Genomic DNA, 24,823 nt, shown 5'->3' with positions numbered 1-24,823 from the left:
AGTTATAGAGCACCCAAAGTCATTAAGTGGGATAAAGATACAGGCAATCGATTGCGATACAGGCACTTCTCAATTGTCTCCGGACCGATGCACATGAGCTGTCGGACTTTTATTTTCAGGTGAGCAACTCCCAGTCCACAACTCACTCACCGCCTCTCGCAGATCAATGCGCGCTGACCGCCCATTCAAACACACTATAAATCCAATGCCGTGATAATATGGCTGCAAGGAGTCTGGCTACGGTCTTCTTGTCATTGCAAGTTATAAATTACACAGGAAAAAAAAAATCCCTCCAGACAACACCATAAACCAAATGAAGTAAAACCCCTTAATTCCCTTGAGAAAACAGGCGGTAGCTATCGTCTTGTGTGGGCAGCTTTAGTGTCTTGTAATTTTAGTGGAAACTGCAGGATAAGTCTGGCAGACGTTTCAAGGCTTTAGCTCCTCATTCTCCGCTCTTTCCCTGTGTTCTACATGCTCAAATAGAGATACATGGGCAAAACTAATTCAATATGAAATAGTATGTAGAATAGGAATTGCCACAGCTATTGATGTTTAGTTTGGCAGATTGTTCGCCCAATGCCTTACCAAACTACAGTCTGTGTGAGGAGTCTTTAGCACTTAGAGGTCAATTTGTATCAAGAGCTTTCAGCCCAAAAAAGGAAAGGAAAGAGAAGAATCCTATCATGTTTTTGTATTAGGGAAAAAAAGTCAATTGTATTGTGCAGTTCAGGTACAGCATTGTTTACTCATGTGTCCCAAGCAGCTTGTTGAAAAGCGCAGTAGGGATCAGTGCAGGAGAGATCAGTGCATTAGGGATCAGGGCAAAGGAGATCAGTATAACAGAGGTAGCACGTGCAATAAGATCCAATAAATGTGGGACGTTGTGAAGGCAGTTCTTAATCACTGTTTGTAACTTTCCCACTTTATTTTCTGTGCTTAATCTCACTATGAAGTATGTCTGTGCTCGCCTGTGTTGTCCACCTGTATATAGCCTTTGTACATAGTGTCTTTGTATAGTATGTGTTCTTACAGTACATTTTTTATGCTTTGTAACAGCAACCTGCGAGGGGGTGCAGATGGAAATTTAAAATAAAATAAATGTAATAAATAAATTCAACAAATGCAATGTGTCACCTTAGTCAGGGTTGATATGTAATACAATTGCAGGCTTTGCGATTGGGTAATTGCTACTATTCAATTTTGATTTCATTGTGGCTCATTGTGCAGCCCTATGCCAGGTTTTTTGCCAATGAACAGTTATTACTTACATGGAGGCATAGTACTGTATACTTGTGTGTATAAATCTCTATTTATCATATTGGGTCATGCTGTATTGTCGTACCATCTCTGTCGTATAGCCATAACTGTGGCTCTCACGACCCTGCTCTCAGAAACGTTTTTTGCTTGCATATCAGTATGATGCACAACAGAGGGTATTTATCCCTCTTCACATGGAAACATAGCCAGTCTCACACACCTGGGAAAATTTCATTTTAAGAAAAAGAAGACCAACTTTATTTTAAATTTATAAGTTTGAATATATAAGTCCAGGATTTGTGGTCCAGTTCATGTCTGGAGCTGTATGTCTTTACCTCTGAGAGACAAGACCAGTGCCATGTTGCTGTCCCTGCGTTTTCTATAAAGTCCAGGGGTCACTAATTTACTTTGACAGACACTTCCTGGCTTTAGCAGCACACAGTGCACGACATCTTTCTTTTTCTCCTGTTCATGGCACACAGACATGACTTCTGCTTTAATTCTGACCCACCTGGGCAGAAGGCTGCGGACTAATGGCCAATTGGAGCCCTGGTTGCTTGTCAAGTCGGACTCAAGCATTAAATGATGTGAAGTCAATATTGGCCCAAAGAAAAAGCGTATTCATTAAAATGGCAAGAAGGATGTTATTCTTGCTTTGGCATATTTCAACCGTTGTTTCTCAGTTCAATTGACATAATATCCAGGGAATGCCGCTTATGGGTAAATAATTAAAGTGGACATTCAGTATTTATGGTGCCATGATGTGCTTCTTGTTTAATTTTTCAGATGACACATGTTCAATCCCTAGCTAGAGAAAATCAAGTCTGTCCAAATAAATTACAAGATGCAAAGTGACACTTTTAATTTACTACAATAAATATGTCAGTATTGGAGAAAAGCTATGAAAATGTTTTGTAAACTGATGTGGCTGAATTGGTAATTAATACTCATAATTCATTAGTCTTATGTAGCGTTTCCTTGTGGTAAGCAATGTATGAAGCCGAGTCGACTGACGGAAGAAAGGCTACGAATCAGTGCCATTCGCCCCTCCAATCACAAACTCAAAACAACACTCATAAGCTTCTTGGTGCTCCCACACGGTCTGCTGTCCTGGTACAACCCAGGTCCAACCTCCTTAGCTGTCGAGATTACGAGACATAAAGTCAGATCAGTTTCAATCCAAAATGGTCATCTTACAAGATCAAATGTATGCCTTAAAACAAGTCTACAATGTACAGTGTCTGCATGGTTGTAGTTTTCAGATGTTTCTGTCCAGATTTGTAGATCTAGATCTGCCTTTCGGCCAGAGTGCAGACAAGAATTCGTTGTGCGTTTATGAGCATGATATTGTTAGCATATCTTCAAAAGCAAACCCACGCTGATGTTGCACAGGTTTAAAGTCACATTTCAAACATCCCTGGCAAAGGGTTAAGCTTTTTGATTCCCTTGTCCAATCCTGATCCAAAGCAAATCATAGCATCCGAGGTGACACTTTCATCGTAGGAGGACAGTGTGACTCGCCCTCCGCAGGCTTTGGCTTGACCAACCTGATTTGGAAAGTGGTCAGTGTAAGACTTAAGTGTAACATGTCCCCGAGCAAGTCACAGCACAAAGGCCTGGTTTAATGTCAATGAAGTTTTTCTCTATTTTACTTCAGAACTTTATCTGCAGGTTTGTGTGCACAGTGAGTCATATGCCTGAGGTCCACATCCGACTGGGACCATCACATGCTGTTATATCTCACAATTTGGCTTCGGATCAGCAATATAATGAAAAAAAAAGAAAAAAGTACACCATCTGAATAATTAACAAAACTACTATTTCAAGCTAATAATACAATGAGTTCTGCTAAGTAAAACGTGCATTTTGTAGCCTATTTAATTTTTGAAAATGTAAAGACTGTACAGAAGTTCACTAGGACTAATTGATAATTTGGAATTGTAAATCAATGAAGAGGGCTTTGATGAATAGCCTGCGTTTATGCCTGCAGTCTAGTTGTATGTAATTAAGCAAAGTCAATTTGGTGCTGCACATTGATATATGCTTCTTAAAAGGTAGCCAATCTTGTTTGCTCAAGAATTCAAAATATCAAACACATGTGCTAAATAGGCCTACAACCTAAATCGCCAACATAAAGCTGCAGTCTTAAACTGGATTTTTGTTTTTCAATTACTCAAATCTCCTAGGTCATCCAGCTGCTTATTTTAGCACATCCACCCACAACATTTTTATTATAAAAGCAGCCATCCTTAATTCACTGATTTAGCAATTAATCCACTTCACTAAGTTTGTCTACAAGTGTGGATGCGCGCGCGCAATGACTCATTTATGCGCGTGGTCCACAAAGCCATGCTTCCCACTCGTTTAGGCCCGTCCTCGCGCTCTGCGGGTTCGTTGTCTGTGAACGCAGTAAGGATACAGTAAACAGTAGGCGATATTTGCAACCGTCTGTGTCTCTATCTGTCACTCAGTTCTGTTCCGTCTCGCTCTGGGAGGCCAACCTTTCAGCTTTTCCAACGATGTGCCTCGGAAAAGCTGTTTCCAGGGCAACCGGGGTACCAAATACTCTCCCAAAGGCTTCTCGCTGGTGCGTCCTTTGTTTACACTTTTCATATCATTGTGGGGCATGTGGGCTGTTACAAACAAACACGGATGTGGCCAAGACAGTAGCGTCTAAAGAGCGACCCAAGTGCAGCAGGTCTTCTCTCTCTCTCTCTCTCTCTTATCATTCATTGGTCTGAAATAGGCTGCATTTCAGACACAAGTTTAGAAAGTAAATAGGCTACAAAGCAAATGAGTAGTCATATTATTGGTAGGCTACTTTTTAAAGATAACAAAATCATTGCCGTGAATCACAATAAATCAGTATAGCCACCTGTTCTTGTTACACAGCACTTAAAGGCTTCACAAGGCAAACGCAAAAGCAGTGTCGTCGCATCGTCATATTTTTAGGCAACAAAGTCTTACGTAACAGAAATTATAATTATGGAACTGGTTTATGTTGATCACAAAGCTCATGTATTTGATTTATTGAGAACCAACTCACGTTCGCCACTTTTAGAATATGCGCTTGCGCGTCAGAAAACCGGGAGCTGTCCAAGTGCTGAAGTGAGAAAAAGGCGTTCCACTCCCCATTCCTCAACAGAGGAGGCTTTCCTCTCCACACAACTATCATACGGCTTTTTCTCCAGCGGACTTTTTGGCTTCAAAAATAAAAGGGAACGACCAAGATGAAGAGTTGTCGCGCACCTCTTGAGAGAGAAACCAGCGAAAGAGACTTTGGTGAAACAAAACTATGATCCGTGGCTTTTTTGTGCGACACGAAAAAAGCCAAAAAACAAACGCGATTCGCTCAGACACAAGCGCCAATCTGGATTATGTGTTTGACCAATGTCAACATACGGAAGAAATAAGGAAGCGCGCGCACGAGAAAAGCACCAGGAATGAATCGCTCCTTTATCAAGGTTTTGGCTTTATTTACGTATTTAATGGAGCCGAACAACTACAGGTAAATTAGTTATTTTAAACGCAAGAGCGATAAGTTTTATTTAGTCACAAAATTCATTATACGGTTTTCCAGAATTTGTCAAACTAACGCCTTAACGTGCGTAAACGTTTACTATCGTGTGATTTACGCACGCACTTTGTAGTTCGCTGTTGCGCGCTGCAATTTGGCAGCCCATGCAGAATTGTATGTTTGCATAAGACTGCTCTCCTACTTTGACTCAACAGTGTCGAAACTCTTCTACGCAGTTTCAGTTGACGTGTTACCTGATGGTCTCATCGCATTGTGTTTCAGACTTGTTGACGCTAAGGAGCACGACCCCAGGTCCTCGTCCAACATGTCTCCATCAGACTTTCTGGATTCGCTCATGGGCCGTACCTCCGGCTACGACGCACGAATCAGACCCAATTTTAAAGGTTAGTTCCAGTCATATCACTCATTTCCTTTTACCCACACACCAGGCCTCAAACCACAATTGGATTAATATATATATATGGACTTAAATATAAGGAATAGTGAGATGACTCTTATGCATTACTGTTCCCTTCTTTCATTTAGCTGCAAACACTTCACACAGTTTCATATGATCTGAAGATGCACTTATGGCGGCTGTTGCTTGGATACTGTGTTGCCACTTCATTGATAAGGACAATCAATCAGCTCTTGACAGTAACATGATGGTCTGCTTAAAAAAAAAAAAAATGCATTATCATAAATCATTGCCTTCTGTCTGATAGGTCTATACAGGCAAAGTAAGTTTCAAACCCAGCACACTATCATGCTTACCCTGCAACATTATCTACAATGAGCCTAGTCGTTGGGTGGCACTGGCAGTAGACAGGATGCCACTATGACAGGCTAAATGACGGATGGTGCCCCCAAGGCAAGGCTGCAGGCTACTGACTTCACTCTTGTTGTTGTGTTGTGAAGTTGGTGAACACAACCAGCATCTGTCAGTGAGAGTGGAGCAATGAGACTCGGAGTAGATGGTCCAGAGGGTTTAGGGCAGAGGTTGATGACAAAAGTTAGGACAGCAAAAAACACTTTCAACAACAACTCGAAAAAGGTTGTAACACTGAACACTGAATAGAACAATACATGTTATTCCATGTTCCATGTTTGATTTGAGTACACCTCAAAAAATTGGTTGGAGCAAAAATGATAAAATAGCCGAGAAGCTTTACAGTGGATTCGCCGTTAGAGCATTGGTACAGAAATCCAAAGGTAGCGGTTTGCTCCACGGTCCTTGTCAAATACGAGCGGTGCATACTTTCATGCCCCTGAGCAAGACACTTCATCCACACTGGTGGCAGTTAGAGAGGCCGTAGGTGCAAAAAAACAATGTATTGGACCTGCAAAAACCTAAACCTTTATTGTAATGTCACATGTCATATGTGTTTGGAGTGCCTGGGTTTGCTTTTTTTTCCTATATTGTTATTCTTGGATGCTGATAACATTCTGTATTGGACATCCCTGTGTGGAACAACTTTTTGGGAAGTGGAGTTCTACTTGAGAATTTAACACCAAGTAACTGTTTTTTGGGGCACATTTGCAACTTTTTAAGCACATGAAGCACTCCTCCCTACGTACTAATGTGGCACCCAACAGAGTGAGAGAAAAAAACACAGCGAATGTTCCCGATGAGATGTAAACAGATGACAGTCGTACCTGGAAGCTTGTTCGTACTTCCGAAGGGTGACCTAGATTTCTTGTGCTGACTTTGTTCAGAGTTACTTCTCCCCCTTCTTGTTCTCCTGCCTCGGCTCTTATGTGTAGCTACCTGCCCACAAACAGAGGCAAATATTAATACTGAGCTTCATGCAGAATTGATGAGGGAAAAGGCAGTGGAGGGTTTGAGTCATCAGACAAGTGGGGAAGATGTTGCTTTGGCTTGAAATGACATGGCAAACGTTCAGACGCTTGCAGTGGCACTTAAGTATAGATTTTTTGCATGTATGTGTGCATGCTGGTACTCTAGTATGTATATCTCATTACTATTGCATTATTACAACAGTTCAGAGGGTCAAATGTGAATGTAAGTTAACCTTACCTGTTAAATATTTTAGGTTGGATTTTTTTTACACCATGTGTAATGTAATTCAGTAAGGCATTGTATAATTGTTTTTATAGAAAAGAATAACAGTAAAATATTCATTGTTTGTGAACATATTTTAAATTGATATCCCTTTTTCATTATGATCACCATCATGACACAGAATTACATCACACTGTAATGGAGTGTAATACATAGAGTGTACATTTTTTGGTGGAAGAATAAAAACAAAAAGTATTACCACTTTGTCATACAGCATACTGTTCAACTGCATATTAGGGCTGCACAATATAAAAATGTTCAATATTGGATCGAAAATATTATTGCAGTATTTTACTAAACCTAAAGCAACACAAATCACTATTAAATTCCACCGCAAATAGTGAGCTTGTTGTTGTTGTTTTAAGTAAATTCTATCAAAGCAACACTTAAAATATATTAAGTCTGGACTGAAACAAAGATGAAATGGAAATAAATTAGGAAAATCTTGACAAATAACACCGTTGCACATAAATCTGGCAATATATTGTGCAGCTCTACTTCATAAGCAAGATTTAACTTCACAGAAAAGCTTGTCTATTGTACATTATGGTTCTCTTAACAAGCACTGATAGCATTAACATGAATCTAGCAAACTAAACATGGTAAATGGACAGCTTGTTCTTTCCTAAACTTTCCTTTCATGCCATTGTCATGTCCATTCCACAGGTCCCCCCGTAAACGTTACATGCAATATTTTTATCAACAGTTTCGGCTCGGTCACTGAGACCACAATGGTGAGTGCGCTGTGGCTAATCCTTCTCGTCTTGTCCCATTGTGTCACAAACTGCAGGTCCACCAGTAAATGTCACCTGCAACATATTTATCAACAGCTTTGGTTCTATAGCAGAAACTACGATGGTGAGTTGGGTGCTCTACTCTGGAGTTAAGGCTGAACCGTGTTTTAATAATATTGTACCATTTTACCATAATCATGTGGAAGCTTATTGGTGGCACCGTTTTTCTGGGAATTTGTTTACCTGTATTGCAACGTACGTTCAAAGTCCTGTGCAAACGCTTCTGTTGAATTGCATATTTCAATACTTTTAGGCTTTACATTTTCTGTGGAAAGATCAGTAACAGGCAAAGGTGAACATGATTTATGTTGTGTTAGAATCATAACATTGACTGAATCCAGAAAATTCTGTACCATTTTGAGAAATTCTAACTTCCCACACTGGAACAGTGGGTTCTTAATTATTGCAGAAAGATCAGGGTTTGCAGAAAGCTTTGAATTGAACCATTTTACTTATTTTATGCAATTTTGTCAAATGCACTTTTGCACAGTACAGCCTATTCCAATTCCTCATTAATCTCTGTATCAGAAGCAGCAAATTAATAGTGGGTGGCAGATTAAGTGGAAATTGCCAAAAGCGAACAAAGCCAAAACCTGTGTCTTCATTGAAAGTAATCACGATCAAAGGCTTTCTAATGAGCGATAATAACTCTTTATAAATGGAGGATGCTAATTCGCCCAGGAGCTGTGGATCTGGAGATTGCCAGTGAATGACACAGTTTTCGACATGGCTGCCGCTGCTAGTGTTTTGGGACCGCCAATATGCTGATGAAATGTCAAACTACATAAAGGCCCTCTCATCATCGTGACATATCAATTACGATGAGCGAGTGAGTTCTGGTGACATGCAGTTTACAACTAACTGCACTGTCAAAAGTTCCCCCCATTAGCACTGCTATACATGTATCACTCAGTTTCAATCATTCTCTTGTACGTGACTGGTACAAATTCGGATCGTTATTTTTCAACTATGACTATACTTGACTATAGACAATTGATAGACTGTGCCGACATTTACATTGTCCACACATATTTAAGTATATGGATAATTGCACATTTGTGTTTGTTGTGCCCAATGTTTGAAAAACAATAACCAAGACGCAAAATACTGACTGTTCCGAACAGCAGTGAATACAAACGCTCAACTGAGGCTTCCTTTGATTAAATATTTAACATGGGGTAGAGGACATGCTTTTAAGTAAGCCCCACTTCTACTGAAAACAAACAGTAGGCCTCCTTTGCTATACTTTCAATGTAAACAGCTAAACAATACACCCTCTTTTTGAAATATCATATTCTCATAGACAAATATTTTCAGCTGACTTTTTCATTGAGACATTTAAACTCAGATATACTCAAGGATATATATATAAAGGATATATATATAAAGAATGAAATCCCTTTGATTCTTATATCCATTTACACACAGTCAGCTTTTCACATTACTCTCTAGCCTTGCAAATGTGATACAATACTCCAGTTGTTCATTTCCTTTTAAAACACTTGGGTTAGTGAGACATGATATGGCACGGTATAACTCAAATCTTATCCATTCATTGCATTTGTTTCACAGTTGTTTTCAGGGCTGCACAATATGAGAAAAAACAGTTGTGAATATTGCAATAACGAAACAGTGGCATTTCAACACACGCCTAGCATTAACTTAAAAAAAAAAAAAAAATCTTAAACCAAACAATTGTGTCAAAACAAGACTGAAAATATAGGCTGAATCCAAAACACTATCTGAAATGGGACTAAATCCGTAAAATGATGACGGAAACTGAACTTGCACATTATTAATTTAACAATAGGCTTTATTTGTCGACAGTGTTTCAAAAATGTCAATCTCAGACTGAAGACCTCAGTAGTTTTGAGATGTATTGTATCATTCCCAAAACAATAATTGGATGATATATTGTGCAGCCCTAAATGTTGTTAATGTTCATAATTCACTTTTCCTACAACATTTGTACCACTGAATCCCACCATGCCAAAACATATGTGTCCTGTCTGCCGCATGCCAGCCCATCACCCTGACCAATGCTCACAGAATTTTCACAGATCCTTGTCATCCCTGCAGGATTACCGGGTGAACATCTTTTTGCGGCAGAAGTGGAACGACCCTCGCCTGGCGTACAGCAAATACCCGGACTCCTCCCTGGACTTGGACCCCTCCATGTTGGACTCCATATGGAAGCCCGACCTCTTCTTCGCCAACGAGAAGGGAGCCAACTTCCACGATGTCACCACGGACAACAAGCTGCTCCGGATCTTCAAAGATGGCACGGTCCTCTACAGCATCAGGTGAAGAGCTGCAGATAAGACGTAATGAGGATTCGCATACGATATTCAGATTGAGGAACGGGGAGGGGAAAAGAAGCCGGGCAGTGAGATTGAATCCAAAGCAGTGATGTCGACATTACCCCGGGACATGTTCGTTTATTGCATTTCTACATTCTCTCACACACTTCAAAGACTGTCAATCTAAAAGGATAGCATTTAAATTGAAATGATCAGATTATGATCGGTCCTTTGAAACAGCATTGAAATACTATACCACACACTGTCTCGTGTAATGTAAAAATTCCACTGATTATAAGAGGGCAGGATAATCCAAGGGGTGCTGTTGAGAATCAAAAGCAAAGATAAAAACGGCAAGTGCGGTGTAACCTTCACTTGAGGGTAAAAAAAAAAAGTCATGAATCATTGTTAAGCCTTTTAAGCCACTATGTTGGATTTTCAAAGTGAACTACAGGGGCCTGCCTTTCTTTAGATCAGGGGTGTCAAACTCATTTTGGGTCGTGGGCTGAAATTTAGGTCTCACGGCGGGTCGCGGGCTGCATATAATGTAAACACGAAAATACTATTTAAATACTGTGATTTGGTCAAAGCCCAAACTTGACTGTAGCCTAATCAATAACAATGGCTTACACTTGTAATGCACTTTACAAGCCTTTGTCAAGTTTATAACATACTACATAGTAGTAATTATTCATTGATTTCACGCTCAGTGGTGGTAAGCTGTTATTGAAGCCACAGCCGCCCAGGGGCAGACTGTCCATTTACTACGTGGCTATAATGAGTTGTTCATATCCTGATCTCTTATTACATCAGTGCTCTCTGCTGGATACATGTGAAAATATTTCCTTTTTTTTAATTTAAGATGCCCCCTAGTGGCTGGAATGAACATTCTGGTTATTCTTTATAAATTCATAACTCCACACAGGAATGGGCTAGAGACTTATGGAATTTATGCGCTACAGGGCAGGGACCAGATTAAATCATCTTGCGGGCCGGATAAAGCAGGGGTGTCAAACATAGGCCCGCGGGCCGTATGTTTGACACCCCTGTTTTAGATACTGACCACGTTTTTGGCAGTTTCTTTTCACAAACCAGACTCAAGAAATCATCTAATAGCGAAGTGAGCAACACATTCAAGAGTAAAAAATGGCTTTAATCAAAACTCATGCATCAACTGTGAAGCACTTTGAATTGCCTTGTGTATGAATTGTGCTCTACAAATAAACTCGCCTTGCCTTGCATCTCAGTGAATAGGTTATGGATAAAATGTGATATTAGGTTGGCCTCTTAAATTAAAAAAATTAAGCTTGGCAAGAATTTTGAACGGCTCTTTCAAATGAGCAGAGCCCAAATACTCGGCTTTCACCAAAGAGCCATGAATCCCATCCCTGGTCGTACTGAGTGGACTTCACCTGTCAGCCGTTATGCCCGCTCCATACTAACCACCATTAGATTTACCGACATCATTTGAGCTGCCCAAAAACAATACGAGCGCTCTTCACGTGCAATTTAATGTCAACACTACTCCACTCACACCGCATTTAATTTCCAATGCAACAAGGCCACACGAGTCAGATCCATTTGGACTCTATTTGCCGAGTGCCCAAACAGCACGAGTGCTCAGGTGCGGCGGCGGGGAGCGTGACACGGGCACCGAGATGAAAGGTTGTTAGCCCCTTTCTCCATTCATTGAAAAAAAAATGTTATAGCCAGGAGCCCAGCGAGCAAAATGCATCACAGAGACAATAAGTTACAGTAATGAAAGTGTGATAGGGACCCGCTGAAGGGAATCCAACTTGATGGGTAAGAGGCTACAAGATGTGTGAGAACAGTGATGCGCTAGGCTGTAATTTGATTTCTCAAGCAAATTATTTTTTACTTTTTTCCACCCCTCTGAAGTTCAAGCTGTAATAAGACAATTTCACAGAAGCGGAGTGTTTACATGCTGCCAAGGAATGACGCTTTTTTTTTTTTTCTTTTACAATTTCAGGCTAACACTAATCCTATCCTGCCCTATGGATCTCAAGAACTTTCCCATGGATGTCCAAACGTGTACGATGCAGCTTGAAAGTTGTAAGTCCTGTTATTATGTTTCTATCAACGTTTTTTTGCCGTGTTTGTGTTGCAGCCATTGACCAGAAATGGCATTCTGTAGGAAAGGTTTGAGTTTGTTTGCGGCGGGTTTCTTTAGCTAAATGGTGATGTCACAGGCACATTTTTGATAATTACGCTGATTTGGCCAAGTAAGTACAGTCTTAATCCTGTAATTTTTAAATGGTGTTTGATCAAAAGTAGAACAGAATTCTCGAAGGAGCAATGAGTACTTAAAGTGGATTTTCATTATTTTTTGGAGGAATTAATAAATTGATTTTCAGAATAAAGGGATAAAAAAAAAGTACTGTTCTGTTTACAATAACTAGTTTGGACAATCTAAATGAGTTCATCTCTTCTCTTTCCAGTTGGCTACACCATGAATGACTTGGTCTTTGAGTGGCTTGAGAACGGGGCCGTGCAGGTCTCTGAAGGTCTCACATTGCCCCAGTTCATCATGAAAGAGGAGAAAGAGCTGGGGTACTGCACAAAACATTACAACACTGGTCAGTGCTGCCTGCAACCCCAAATCCACAATCCGGTCTCCAGTCCAGCGCAGCTAAGTCAAAGATAAACGGTCCTATTTTTCCATCTGTTTTTTAGGCAAATTCACCTGCATAGAGGTTAATTTCCACCTGGAGCGGCAGATGGGCTACTACCTGATCCAGATGTACATCCCGTCCCTGCTGATAGTCATCCTCTCGTGGGTGTCTTTTTGGATAAACATGGACGCGGCCCCGGCCAGAGTAGCGCTGGGCATCACCACGGTGTTGACAATGACAACACAAAGCTCGGGCTCCAGGGCCTCTCTTCCAAAGGTCAACTCTGTTCTCTATTTTCCTGCAGCGTAGTCAAAGTTGGAGGGCTACTAATATATGTACAACAGATTAATAAATTAATCAGAACCCTAAATTAAGATTTTCATGCACAGTGATAAAGACTTAAAATATTTAGATGAAGTTAGTTATTTAGATGCTGAGGTATTAATGAATTATGCCTGGTTTTCCTTCCCTTCATGAATTAAAAAAGCAGGTAGACAGATGAAATTATGATTCACACAAAGAAAGTTCCTTTCTTCAATCCAGTCTCTGTTTGGTCTGCAGAAAATGTTCAAGTCTGGTATCAGTTCCTAGGAGGAAAAGGGCTGGGGACTACTGATATAGGGAATGTTATTTAGCAATTTTGACTACGAGACTGTGCAGACACAATGATAAATATATTTTTTTTCCTAATTAAGCAATTCTGTGAGCTCTACTTCTACTGCTTTGCTTTGCCTGGCTATTTAACTTGCTAAATCATTTTAAGGAAGGAAATTCTTGATTTGGCTTGTTTTCTGATTAGTCTCTTAGCATGCTACCACAAAAAGTAGTGGTTGGATTATGAATATTTTTTGGGAGAAAAGTGGATCATTTATTGTTTTAGCCTTGAAACATACAATTGTCCCATTGCAAAGAGAAACCAGTTATGTCAACGACGTATCTTTTTTCCTTTCTTTGTTCACCTCAGCTAAGGCTCAAAGCATGCCACGATTCAGATATTCTGTGGCCTAAAGCTTTTATTCCACACTATCTAATGCCATTTATCAGGCTGGGGATCAGTACTGTGACTGAGCTGCAAAACAGCATACCCTAACGTTACTTTAGTAGCATAAAGTGTCACACTGAAGACCCAGCGTGTCCAGTGTGTCTGTCCAAAAACTGAGAAAATCTCTCATTTAGAGCATCAGCAACATGAATGGAAGGCTACTTCACATCCCACTGTTTACTTGGCACGAGATGTTTACTCAGTTCACATTAGTCACCGATAAGAAATGGCTTATTTTCGGGATCAGGAGAGCAGCAACTCCTGCAATTTGCAAGATGAAGCCTCCTCGTTGCGACTCTGTCATCTGATCCGTGTGCATGCTTCCTTATTTTCCAATTATGATAAACCGGCATGCAGATAGTGTGGAGAACGGGGAGGGGGGAGACTAGGGAACTCCAGTCAGACCTTGATCATCAGTCGCTCTCTCTGCACATCATTCAGCGCAGTGAACAACAAAAGGCTGCCGTCCCATCAGAGCTCTACAGCAGAAAGACAGACATATATGCTGATAAATATTGAGGAAAAAACAACAACACTTGGAACGCCTTAAGAGCGAGAGAAGAGCTGAGTTGTTTTCCCCACATGCTAATCAGCTGTCATCCAAGAGGCAAGGTCAGCAGAGGATTTGAGCAACACCCTGACAAGATCAAAACCCAAACTGCCATCTTTAAAGTACATGGGGTGAAGTTAGCAAATCTGCAAACAGCTTTTTTTGACGTCCCTGCCTGTCCTGCCCACACATACGATCCGGGTATATCATAGGAAACATAGTCAATTTCTGTTGTTTCATTGAATTGATGAATTATTCAGAAAACACAAAAATACAATGTCATCAAAGGGCTGCATTATTAAGTATTATTATTATTATTATGTATGAAACCCAAGTCATGAAGACCTCTTCACACCTATTCTGAAATGAATGTGATTAGTTTAGCAGTTTATTTCATTTTCCCGAAGTGTTTCTGCTCTACACTGTCATCACCGTGTTAATAGACAAAAGAGAGGAGAGCAGTATTTAAAGGTTTGTTCCTGATGTGTGTTCTCCTTGCGTTTGCAGGTCTCTTACGTAAAAGCCATTGATATCTGGATGGCTGTCTGTCTGCTCTTCGTTTTTGCGGCGCTGCTTGAATATGCCGGGGTTAATTTTGTCTCCAGGCAACAGAAAGAGTTTCTGCGCTTGAGAAGAAGACAACGGAGGAATCAAAAGGTGTGAGAAGACTTCTCGGTTCATAAAAAAAAGGGTTTTGCTTTTATAATACTTATAACTTAATACTATGACATACAGCTTGTCATAAATATGTGTGGATTGTAATGTCTAACAAGAACGCGTTTGTCTGCAACGTGAATAGAAATAGTACCTGCTCAGTAAGCTCTGTGTGTGCTGTCTGCTCTTCCAGGACGATGACATACATGAAGGCCGCTTTAACTTCGCCAGCTACAACATGAGCCTGCCAAGCAAAGACGGCTCAGCTGTGAAGAACGCTGCTCCCACTCCGAACCCTCCTCCGCCTCCCACTCCCAAAGACACAGACGCCATGAAGAAGAAGTTTGTGGACCGCGCGAAAAGGATAGACACCATCTCCAGGGCAGCCTTTCCGCTGGCTTTCCTCATCTTCAACGTCTTCTACTGGGTTACCTACAAAATCATCAGACATGAGGAGTAGACTGACGCATGCACCCACAAGCACAATGTCAGAGGCAGTTTACAAGAGACACAAGGGGACAGTTTTTTTCAGGGACAATGTTTAAGTGTTCAGGTGATATAGTAAGTAACCTAAGACAATAATAATGTTTCTGAGGATAGTTTCAAGAATGGCTTCAAAGTTAAAATGCTGGACAAGATGGACCAACAACAACAACAACACACTGGTGAAAGTATCAATTCCGTGAATTACAGAATAAATGCAGTAGGAAAAACAGCATGTAACACAACCCAAACTTGGACATGTGTTCTAGATCCATGCAGGGATTTCTAATGTTATTCTTAAATGTAATGTAGTGCTGCTTGAGGCCTGAAGAGCAGGAGCCCCATTTCCTTTGCTACAATACTACGCTCATATTCAATATGTGCCATTCATTTGCATACAGTAATTAAATATTTGTCTGTCCACAATGGCAGAGTAATAAGCACTCGTGCCTCTTAGTAACAAGAGAAAACTCAAATCCACCGTCCAGATTCCATCCCAACTACATCTCATCTCAGGCCCACAGCTGCTGGCGTAGGCTACAGTCACACGCAATCCGAAGGGGCACATTACAAACTATTTCAAATTTGGAATCAGGGTAACAATATTTTTTTTTGCATCAGTCTTCAAAGCATGCACTTCTTGACAGCTTTATGAAAAGAAAAAAACAAGCAGACAAAAGAAGCACAATATATTCCTCTAAAATCTTAGGCACAGACTCCGATAAAATATAGGACGCTGCATTTTTATGAAATACCTGAAGCCTTAGATATCAAAGACCTGGTGAGATGAGTGTTATGGGCACCTATTTTTTCAGCTATCTCGTGTTCAGTGGTCTATCTGATCCGTTTGATCTTTTCTACCTGTGGCCAAGTATCCAAAGGTTCTTCTACAGTATATGCTTTTTCTGTGTATTATAAATCATATTCAGAGGATGTCACTGGAACTCAATTCAAATCAGCCAGTTTCTTTGAAGGCAATTCTTTCTGAGCTAAGACGCACCTAAACAGAAATACAGTACTTCATATGTGAAAATGCATTATTCAGTGTTGCTCCACATGACTCTGTTTTGGTATTTTTAGAGTTTAAAACTTTTGTAGATTTAGTCTGTTGAAATATTACGGGAGCTAACTGTATTAAACCATCTCTCGACTGGAACCCTTTATTACTTTCCAACAAATTGGTAAATGTTTCAAGATGATTTTATATAAAATTCATTTAAATGACTACTTGATAGCAAAGGCGTGTAAAGATTGTTTTTGATTTGTATATCAATAATGGTTGTGCAGATGTTGATTTTAAATGTGGTTGGACTGGTACCTCCCGTCTAAAAATGTCTGGTAATGTTTAGCTGGTTTCATCATGATGAATGGGAAATGTTATCTTATTTTTTCTTCACATAACCAAACTGTCTGTAATAGATCACACAAAATGATGTTTTTGTAACACAGCTCTTCATCTATTGGATTAAACTGAATTTTAAAAAATCATTGCTAAACTCACCTGAGAAAGCAGCCCAGTGGGTCGCTGATCCAATCCTCACCACCAGTCTCCGTTCATGCAGCCTGCACGTCGCCGTGGTGACACACACACAGTAGTCTGGGAGGCCCGCAGTGACACAGATCTGATATGACAGAGAGTTTCCATAAATGCATGATAATGGCCTTCACACTGTATCAGCCGCACCGCGCCGACCAGCAAGAGCCAACACACATGCTTCAGAGAAACATGACAAATAGTGTTAGGCGCAGAGATACCACCTATTGTTTCAGTGGACAAGATACTATTAATAAAAAGACAAGAATAGCAACTGCTTTTAATATGTTTGCAGATGGATTCTGCCATTTTGGTATTTTCTCATTGGCACACTAGCAATTGTTACACAGACGTCCCTTTATGGAAATAAAGACTTGGGTGTAACATCCTCATTGAGGATGCATGAATCATTCAATTGCTTTTTTAATGGCTGAAACAAAAGGATTATAAGCTAATCAATAACACTAATCCTCGTGGAAATACCATTCATTTCAGTGGCACATCGTTACCCAACTTCTCATTGTTATTGCTATTTTAATATGCAGGGATGCCTTTATGTAATCAATTTTGGTATGACGGCTTATGGGGGAAAAAATGATTTGCTGCTTATAATTGTGTTTTGGAGCAACTTTCTCATTCATTAGCGTTTAGAGGGGCTGCTTTGTGTGAGAGACTGAGAGGAGAAAGATGAGGGTTGTCATGGTAACTGCACAGCCACTGGAAGGCCAGAGTATGAGGAAATTAATATAATACTGCTAAATACGCTTACATTTTAATGCAAGTATAGCTTTAATCTGTGCAAAGAATAAAGAGTTAAATATTTTGAGGAATTTGAATATCAGTATCTGTCATAAAACACAAATTTAGTCAGTTTTGACCAGTGAATAGGCCTATGCTCGCACACCAGACCTACTGCCAATACATACACCACTACTACTATGGAATTACTGCATTTAGTACATTTATTTACAATAACAGCTGTAGCTTGTATTATTACTAACACTCCTGCTGCTACTACTAACTTTCTGTGAAAGGTTGGGTGCCACATTTTTCCAGTTGTAATTCTGTTCTTCTTGAAAATGGACTTGGAAAGGTTAGTAATGCACTGATGCAAAATGTTTTAAAGTATATCAAAGAAAGAATAGTATTTGCTTGGATCTAAGATGAATAAACATGTACTATGAAAAAGCAGAGATCAAAACATATCCCCATGCATTAAATCCCTCTGGACTTTGCGTAAGCTTTAAAATATAGCTGAATATATTATTGCATTTTAGTGCATAGTACACTTAAGGATAGTATTAGTGTAGGAAATGCCTTGTGTATTGGTGTCTCCGCTACAGTATTGACATCCACCCACTGTTTGGGTGACCCACTGAGCTGACGAGCCCATAGGAGGCCACAGGCCAGACCTTCTGAAGTGAATCAATACGGGTGCACTAGGGCCACGGAACAGCCCAGCGACCACTGTGTCGATACAAACGTGGATCACTGCAACATTCATGTCAAAGCATGACTAATGCTCCAATTTGCAATTCAAATACAGGCATTAGAAGGTCACCCAATCTGGAAATCAGGAATTGTCAAGACAAACAGGGTATATTTCTTGCAGCAGCAGACAAGGCTCTTTGAGGGATTGTTTTTTTGCTGCTGTTGAAAGAACTGAGAAAAGTAGCCCAGAGCCATTTACTGGTGTTATTTACTGTTATAGTGTGTCCACCTGTCACTTGAAATAATGGCTTGGTCACAATGGTCGGTGTTTATGTTGAAGAGTGTTGGCATCGCTAGAGAGGTTTATTGAGGTACACAGGTACAGTCATCTAACACATCAAAGCACGTTGGAAGTTATAATTATGTAACACAAGAGTCAATCAAATGCTTTTATGTTCATATCTCTTTGGAATTAATGAAAGTCACAGACAGTAACTGCTGTAGACTCCAAGACCTTTAGCCAAACTACATGTCCTTTTCTCATCTCCGCAGAGAGGAAACACTCTCCATCCTCTGAGACGCCTGCCAGGTTCTTTTAAGTAAGGTTTGATGTTCACTTGAAGGAGTGGCATTTTAAAGAACAGCATGGATGACTGTGTAGACTACAGTTTTCATTTCACAGCAAAACAGCTGAACCATGAGGCGAGAGTCCTACTAAAAGCATCACACCCACCGCGCAGCTGTGCAGCCCTCTGCTCTGCCATCAGTCTGTGCCTTTATTCAAAGACAAATGTGAATCAGAGTGTTTGTGTCTGTTACAGAACAAGGCATAGAACACAAAACATAAAACAATGCTTGGGAGTGTAGTGGGGTCCACAGGGACACAAACAGAAGGAGGCTGGGCGGAGTGCAGTATCAGATGAAGGCAGTGAGATCCGGGGGGTGATCTAACGGAAATAGGAAGAGGCACCACCACGCAGCATCAGACACAATATCCACCCCATGAGGCTGTCTGAAAGTTCAGCCACGCAGAGGTCAGCGTGCCGCGTATCTGGAGCTGCCTTTAATACAGCTTCAATGTAAACACCACAGTCAAAACACAGTGACACTTCAGGGACTGAGGGTGAGCGGTCGCTGATGAAAATGCTGACGGTAGCCTTTTAGCCCTACAAAGTTTTCAGTGTCTCTATGAGAGCTGCCAAATCCCCATCGAGCTGCACTTTGAAGAGGCTTTTGGTCGACACACGGTATCTCTGCACGTCCACCAGGGGGCACAAGTTCCTTTTACTCCGCTCCACATCCCTCTGCCAGTCATCCCTGCACCTCTGGAGAGCCTCCCCACACCGCAGGTCAGGAGTGATAAAAGAGCTTATTCTTTTGTCATCGTCGTGCTTTTCTTTGGAAAGCATTGTAGACACACAGTCCCTCAGTGAGGTCATCTCCCTCTCCAGTGCCAGAGAAAAGATTTGCGCTTCGCTCTGTCCTCTGGTAGCTTTGACAGGCTCCACGGTGCATGACACTGGGAGGTCGGCCAAAAGCAAGTCCAGGAGCTGTAGCATCTGTAACTGACTGCATAAGAGCAAAGATTAGTCTATCACATATGCCAAATCAACACTAACAAGGCTACTAAATAGAAACGCTATTTTTGTCTTCGCATTACATTAGAGAAGACCAATTTACTACTAGAAGAGTCACATGCTTTTCACAACGTATTTGTAGAGGTCTTAACTACTGGACAAGGTTATCAGGTTTTACATACCAAAGGACGTTATATTATTATGATCCATTTGGTAATTGCAACCATTTCCATTCGATTGGAATTTGCTGTATTTTGCGGTCCTATCGGGGATTATGTAGAGACTTGTGAATTTAAGTACCCAGCTAAATCCCAATCTCTTTAATATTCAATGGGATATTTCAGGGACAACTTCAAAGTCATGTCTGTTGTGAATGTATTAATAAAACTGAAAAGCGCTGAAAATCCCACATTACCTTATTTGAAATGACTACATTAGCGTCTAAACCAAGACAAAATGATTTCTTGGAATGAAACAGATGTCGCATACTGTCCTGAACTTCAACCTTGCTCAGGATATGATTGTGGCAGAGTATAATGCTTTACCTGGTGTGTACAGACAGTTCTGCCTGGAAAGGGGTTATCTGATGCCAGCGGAGCAGCATCGGAGCAGATGGTCCCGCAGACTTTATCAGAAGATGTTGAGGACTCACTTCTATCCTTTTACAGCCCACTCTTTTCTGAATGCGGCCAACTATGTCACCCAGGCTGTAATCAGGGGAGTCTATGTGAAATATCCAGTGATCCAGTAAAGCCATCAAACTCAGGAAGTCCTCCTGGCTCTCGTCTGGAAACAAAATGAATATTTCTGTTAACACTAAGACACTAAAATGGAAAGATGAAAGTTTATAGTATGAGCGTCAATTGCAAGCTTCGTTAGATATTTAAATTCAAGTTTGGACGCACATGCTTTTCAGAAAAAAGCTATTATTTGACATTTCTCAGCTCCTGATTTAGCTCTAGGGCTGCTCTGTGGCGCCATCAAAGCATTGCATGGTTTTGCTAGCGTAAAACAAAATAGGTCAGCCTCTTTTATGCAGCCGAAGTTACATGATCTTTATTACCATTGTTTGTTTACCTGTCTTGAGCTCTGGCCTGGACAGTAGTTGCATTTGTAAATCACGGTGTAAACCGAGCACCACCTGACCGCAGTGCAGAGAGGCCGGTGTTAGGTTGCTCGCAGGGCCGAAAGCGTCTCGTCTCTGAGCGTAATGGAGCATGACATGGCACTTGACACAGCCGGAGTTCAACAAAGGTGTGAGGACGGCCACCGCAGTCACAGCCAGTCTGCGTGTGTTGAGATCAGGGCCTGCACTGGCGCTGTGCTGCTGCCTGCTCCTCTTGGTTGCAGGCTCCGAGCAGGAGGATGGGGAGGCATTTGAGGAGGCGGGAGGCGACAGGGGGCAGGACGTAAAGGAGCTGTGTGTGGGGAGCCAGAACACTTGGCTCTGGGTCTGGACGACCGTGGGCACTGAACTCTGGTCCGTCTCTGTCAGGAGAAATAAGCTCACGTCGGACACTGGTCTGGAACACAAATAACACATCACTGATGATCAGATATCAAATGGACAGTGGGTTGAAACACAAAAAAATTCATAGACACAGATACCACTGTAGATGAGTGTTTTTTGTGTGTGTGTTTTTTTGGCTATAAAACATTTAGAAGATAAATGTGGATTATCATTGACCACAGGATATCTAATCAGAGTGGTGGAAATAAAATGTGCTTATTCATGTTTTACCATATAACATGGAACAAAATAGACTTGGAGAAATGAAATATGCTTACTTGTTGGCAGAGGATTAGACGGGTCTTTTACCAACCACCTTATTCATTTAATCTCTCAAAAGGTTTATTATACATAAGTTTATAAATATATTAATGGAATGCCCCTTTAGACGTGCCATCTAGTTTTCAAGGGAGTCCATAAGGCCTCCAAGTTTTTACAGTGTAAATTATGCCTTGCATAAGTCAGCTTCAAAAGCATCCTAAGGATATGGCAAGAGCCATATTATTAAGTCATAGTTTTTTTTTACCATGGATCTCAGTTAAAATCTTACATTATGCCTTATTCAAGTTTTTTATTCATGGACCCTTGTATTGTTTGTTTTTACTTTAAACTACTGAATTTTGGAAATACAAAACAGCACTATTGCCAGATGAGGGAAAGGTGAAGGCATCTTCAAAAATGGTTTTGTTTGTAATGTGTTTTCTATATTGTTTATTGACCTTTATTTAACCAGGAAAGTCCCACTGAGATTAAGAATCTATTTTTCAGGGGAATTCAGGGGATTTTTCCTGGTCTGTTGTACATGTTTCAGTGGTAGGGGAAACCGGAGTACCCGGAGAAAACTTACGCAGCCACGGGGAGGACAAGCAAACTCCACACAGAAAGGCCCTGTCCTGGTCGGAATCGAACCCCCTTCTAGCCCTGAAGCACGAGCACTAACCGCTGTGCCCGTGTCGTACATAAAGGTGGTCTCACAATTTGCCAAAAAAAAAAGAACATTTCAATAGTAAAGTTAGTAATAAGTAAGTCATGTTTACACAGAGCTGTCTGTAGTTAGGATCACTCCCACCACAAGCCGGTCTCCCATGACGCGATTCCACAGCTTGTCGACTTGAGGCTTTGATGACACCGTTGGCAAATCTTGCATTTTGTCATCCTCAATCTCATCTTTTGGATCTTCACAGTCCCATAGAGCAACAAGGCTTTCCTGAGCAAAAAGGGTACAGGCTACAATCACACAAGATTCACCAATGAAACCAAAATCCATCCGTACGAACATAAAATAACATTCTAAATGACATAATCAAAATAGTGATGCATTCATTCATTTGAAAGATAAACCTTTATTTAGTGTCTAGAAGTGAAGTTGTAGCCATTAATTAGTAAAATGGTTCAGATTTGTCACAAAGCATGCTCTATGTTCGACAAGAAGAATGATATGCACTTTAGATTGATACCTCATTAGCTTCAGCAAACTATCTCGCGCAGTCTGCCACATCATGTCATAATCAAGTGACACCATAAGATGTGAGTTACAAGCTAGTAGTGGGGTCAAATGAGGCGTTTGACTGTTGGTAAATGCATTACAATAAGTAGCACACAGTCATGTCAGCTAATTTGACAATTTTACCACTCAAATTTTGGCCAATAAAAACAACTAAATATACATCCTAAACACATATAACTTACCTGCTCGTGCGGAGTAAGAATGGACTTTTTTCTTGCAGTATTATCAGTGAGAACTTGAAATGATTGCTTTATGACTCTTTCTTTTGCTCTTTCTTCTCTCTGAAGGTCTTGGAGTACGGCAAAGCCACTCTGTAAGACATGACATAGAGGAATAAATACTAAAATGCTCAAAACAGAGGTCATCAAAATGTTATTATTATTTTTATTATTATATATATATTATCATAGATAGAGCCCCACCTGCAGTCTGGATTCCAAAGCTTGAACAGTGATGAAATAATTCTCTGGTTGAACACAGGGTGCTTTGATAGGTTCATCAGCCAGGACACTCTAGAAAGCAGTGCAGATGTCCTGAAATGAACCTCCGTTTCTAATTGAGCTAAATAAAACCCAAAGACTTACAGAGTAGGAAACACCACAAAGATCAGTTAATAAAAAATTGCCCAAAGGATGACTGGTTGTATTGGTTTCTTTAAAAATCAATAAGATTTGGTCAGTACCAAGGCCAAGAAAATCATCCACAAGAACTGAGGAAACGCTAGACCATTTAGATGCAACCTGGAAAAAAAGCAAATGCGTTAATCTTCTTTTTTCCCCACTTACTGATTGATGATGTGTTTTTATTACATACTGTAAAGCTGTCTTTCCACACAGCACAAACATGGCCTTCACTGAAGAATATGACAAACAAACAGCCATTTCTCCCTGTATTTACCAGCTGAATGTCTTCTGCTTGAGCAAAAGGAAGCTGGCATACGTCTTTCACAACACTGTTTTCAACAAAGAGAAGTTGTTCTTTCGATGTAGCCACCACTGAAGATGTTTTCAACACATCATCTGACTTGACAGCTGAGAGCACCAAGATGCATTGGGTGACTGATATGTACGGGTGAGGTAAAACCATGGATCCATCAAACATCCGTCCATCGTGAAAAAAGTATCCACATGTTTGACTGGTTGTGACCTTCTGATCGGATTCTGAAATATTTTGTAATCCAAGAATGAATGATCCTTTGTTAAAAGGAAGTTCTCCGAAAACCAAGTGTGCCATCTGGATGGGCACCTGCTGGACCCCACCAGCCTGCAGGGAGGTATACCAGACATGACCAGCATGACTCCACGTCACTGTAGGGCCCTGTAGGATGCACACCGTGCTTGTAATTGGATAGGGAAGCTTGAACTTCAAGCAGGGTTCAAATTCGTTGGAGATGCTTAGGGTGAAAAGACTGTAGTGAAAACCATCTGATTTCTTGGCATTTCTTGCCACTAAAACACAGGGCACAATTAATCTTTTCTGAATATGTAAAACACATCTGCACGTCACAATCTCCACGTGCACACTCTTTGTCCTAGTAATGACAGCTACTCCATTTGCCTCATTTAAGAATGAATTATCTTCCCTTTCAAACGAATGTCTGGAGAATAATAACTCGCCTCTTTCGCTGTCAGTCACGCTCGAAGCTTGTTTACTGTTAAAGGAGATTAATTTTCCACATGATGAAACGAGATGTTGACAACAAGTCAGCGAGGTCAACTTTTCCATCGTGCAACATTAGTTTGTAAAGTGAAGCGAAGCCTACCATATCCTTGTCTCCCTTCACTTATAGAAAAGCCTTCTTATTGTCTTTATAGCTTTTTAGCTATGGAATTAATATGTGTCTTGAAGCTGACAGCTCGCATGCACTTCAGACGCGCCAAGGAAAAATTAAACCCTTCCTGTTATTATTCGCAGGGCATTGTGGGTAAGAGTGATCAGAGCGGATCAA

The 24,823-nt window shown here is 40.7% G+C and overlaps 2 protein-coding genes across 4 annotated transcripts; one reads left to right on the top strand and one right to left on the bottom strand.

Annotated features, from left to right (window-relative positions):
• Positions 1-4,330: 4,330 nt before the first annotated feature.
• On the top strand, positions 4,331-17,216 carry glra2 (glycine receptor, alpha 2). Of its 3 annotated transcripts, none has more exons than XM_079563031.1 (9): positions 4,331-4,768; positions 5,060-5,181; positions 7,527-7,594; positions 9,734-9,957; positions 11,945-12,027; positions 12,414-12,551; positions 12,649-12,863; positions 14,687-14,836; positions 15,027-17,216. In XM_079563031.1, exons 1-9 carry the CDS (start codon positions 4,704-4,706, stop codon positions 15,291-15,293), a joined length of 1,332 nt encoding a protein of 443 aa, XP_079419157.1. In that variant the 5' UTR covers positions 4,331-4,703; the 3' UTR covers positions 15,294-17,216. The 3 variants fall into 3 exon arrangements, with proteins under 3 accessions (XP_079419157.1, XP_079419156.1, XP_079419158.1); XM_079563030.1 differs by lacking the exon at positions 7,527-7,594 and adding an exon at positions 7,651-7,718 and having other exon boundaries at positions 4,334-4,768; positions 15,027-17,213; XM_079563032.1 differs by lacking the exon at positions 7,527-7,594 and adding an exon at positions 7,651-7,718 and having other exon boundaries at positions 4,335-4,724; positions 15,027-17,213.
• A 1,483-nt stretch (positions 17,217-18,699) lies between these two features.
• Positions 18,700-24,669, bottom strand: fancb (FA complementation group B). Its single transcript, XM_079563082.1, has 8 exons — positions 23,689-24,669; positions 23,460-23,615; positions 23,298-23,387; positions 23,058-23,186; positions 22,406-22,575; positions 20,936-21,381; positions 20,404-20,644; positions 18,700-19,850 (listed from the first exon to the last, which is right to left on the bottom strand). The coding sequence occupies exons 1-8, from the start codon at positions 24,598-24,600 to the stop codon at positions 19,448-19,450; spliced, it is 2,547 nt and encodes an 848-aa protein (XP_079419208.1). The 5' UTR covers positions 24,601-24,669; the 3' UTR covers positions 18,700-19,447.
• Between the last annotated feature and the right edge of the window lie 154 nt (positions 24,670-24,823).

The sequence above is a fragment of the Gobius niger genome (assembly GCF_951799975.1).
Source record: "Gobius niger genome assembly, chromosome: 9".
NCBI classification, from domain to species: domain Eukaryota; kingdom Metazoa; phylum Chordata; class Actinopteri; order Gobiiformes; family Gobiidae; genus Gobius; species Gobius niger.
The sequence above is the reverse complement of the archived record's forward strand: the minus strand, read 5'-3'. Positions and strand labels throughout refer to the sequence as shown.

Bases quoted from the DNA above. Each gene is read 5' to 3' on its own strand.
- fancb (XM_079563082.1), bottom strand. From the start codon at position 24,600: ATGGAAAAGTTGACCTCGCTGACTTGTTGTCAACATCTCGTTTCATCA. The intron at 23,616-23,688 runs GTATGTAATAAA...CTTTTTTTCCAG, and splicing joins TGTGGAAAGACAGCTTTACA to GTTGCATCTAAATGGTCTAG. The intron at 23,388-23,459 runs GTAAGTCTTTGG...ACTGCTTTCTAG, and splicing joins TTTGTGGTGTTTCCTACTCT to AGTGTCCTGGCTGATGAACC.
- glra2 (XM_079563031.1), top strand. From the start codon at position 4,704: ATGAATCGCTCCTTTATCAAGGTTTTGGCTTTATTTACGTATTTAATG. The intron at 5,182-7,526 runs GTTAGTTCCAGT...TCCATTCCACAG, and splicing joins AATCAGACCCAATTTTAAAG to GTCCCCCCGTAAACGTTACA. The intron at 12,028-12,413 runs GTAAGTCCTGTT...TTCTCTTTCCAG, and splicing joins TACGATGCAGCTTGAAAGTT to TTGGCTACACCATGAATGAC.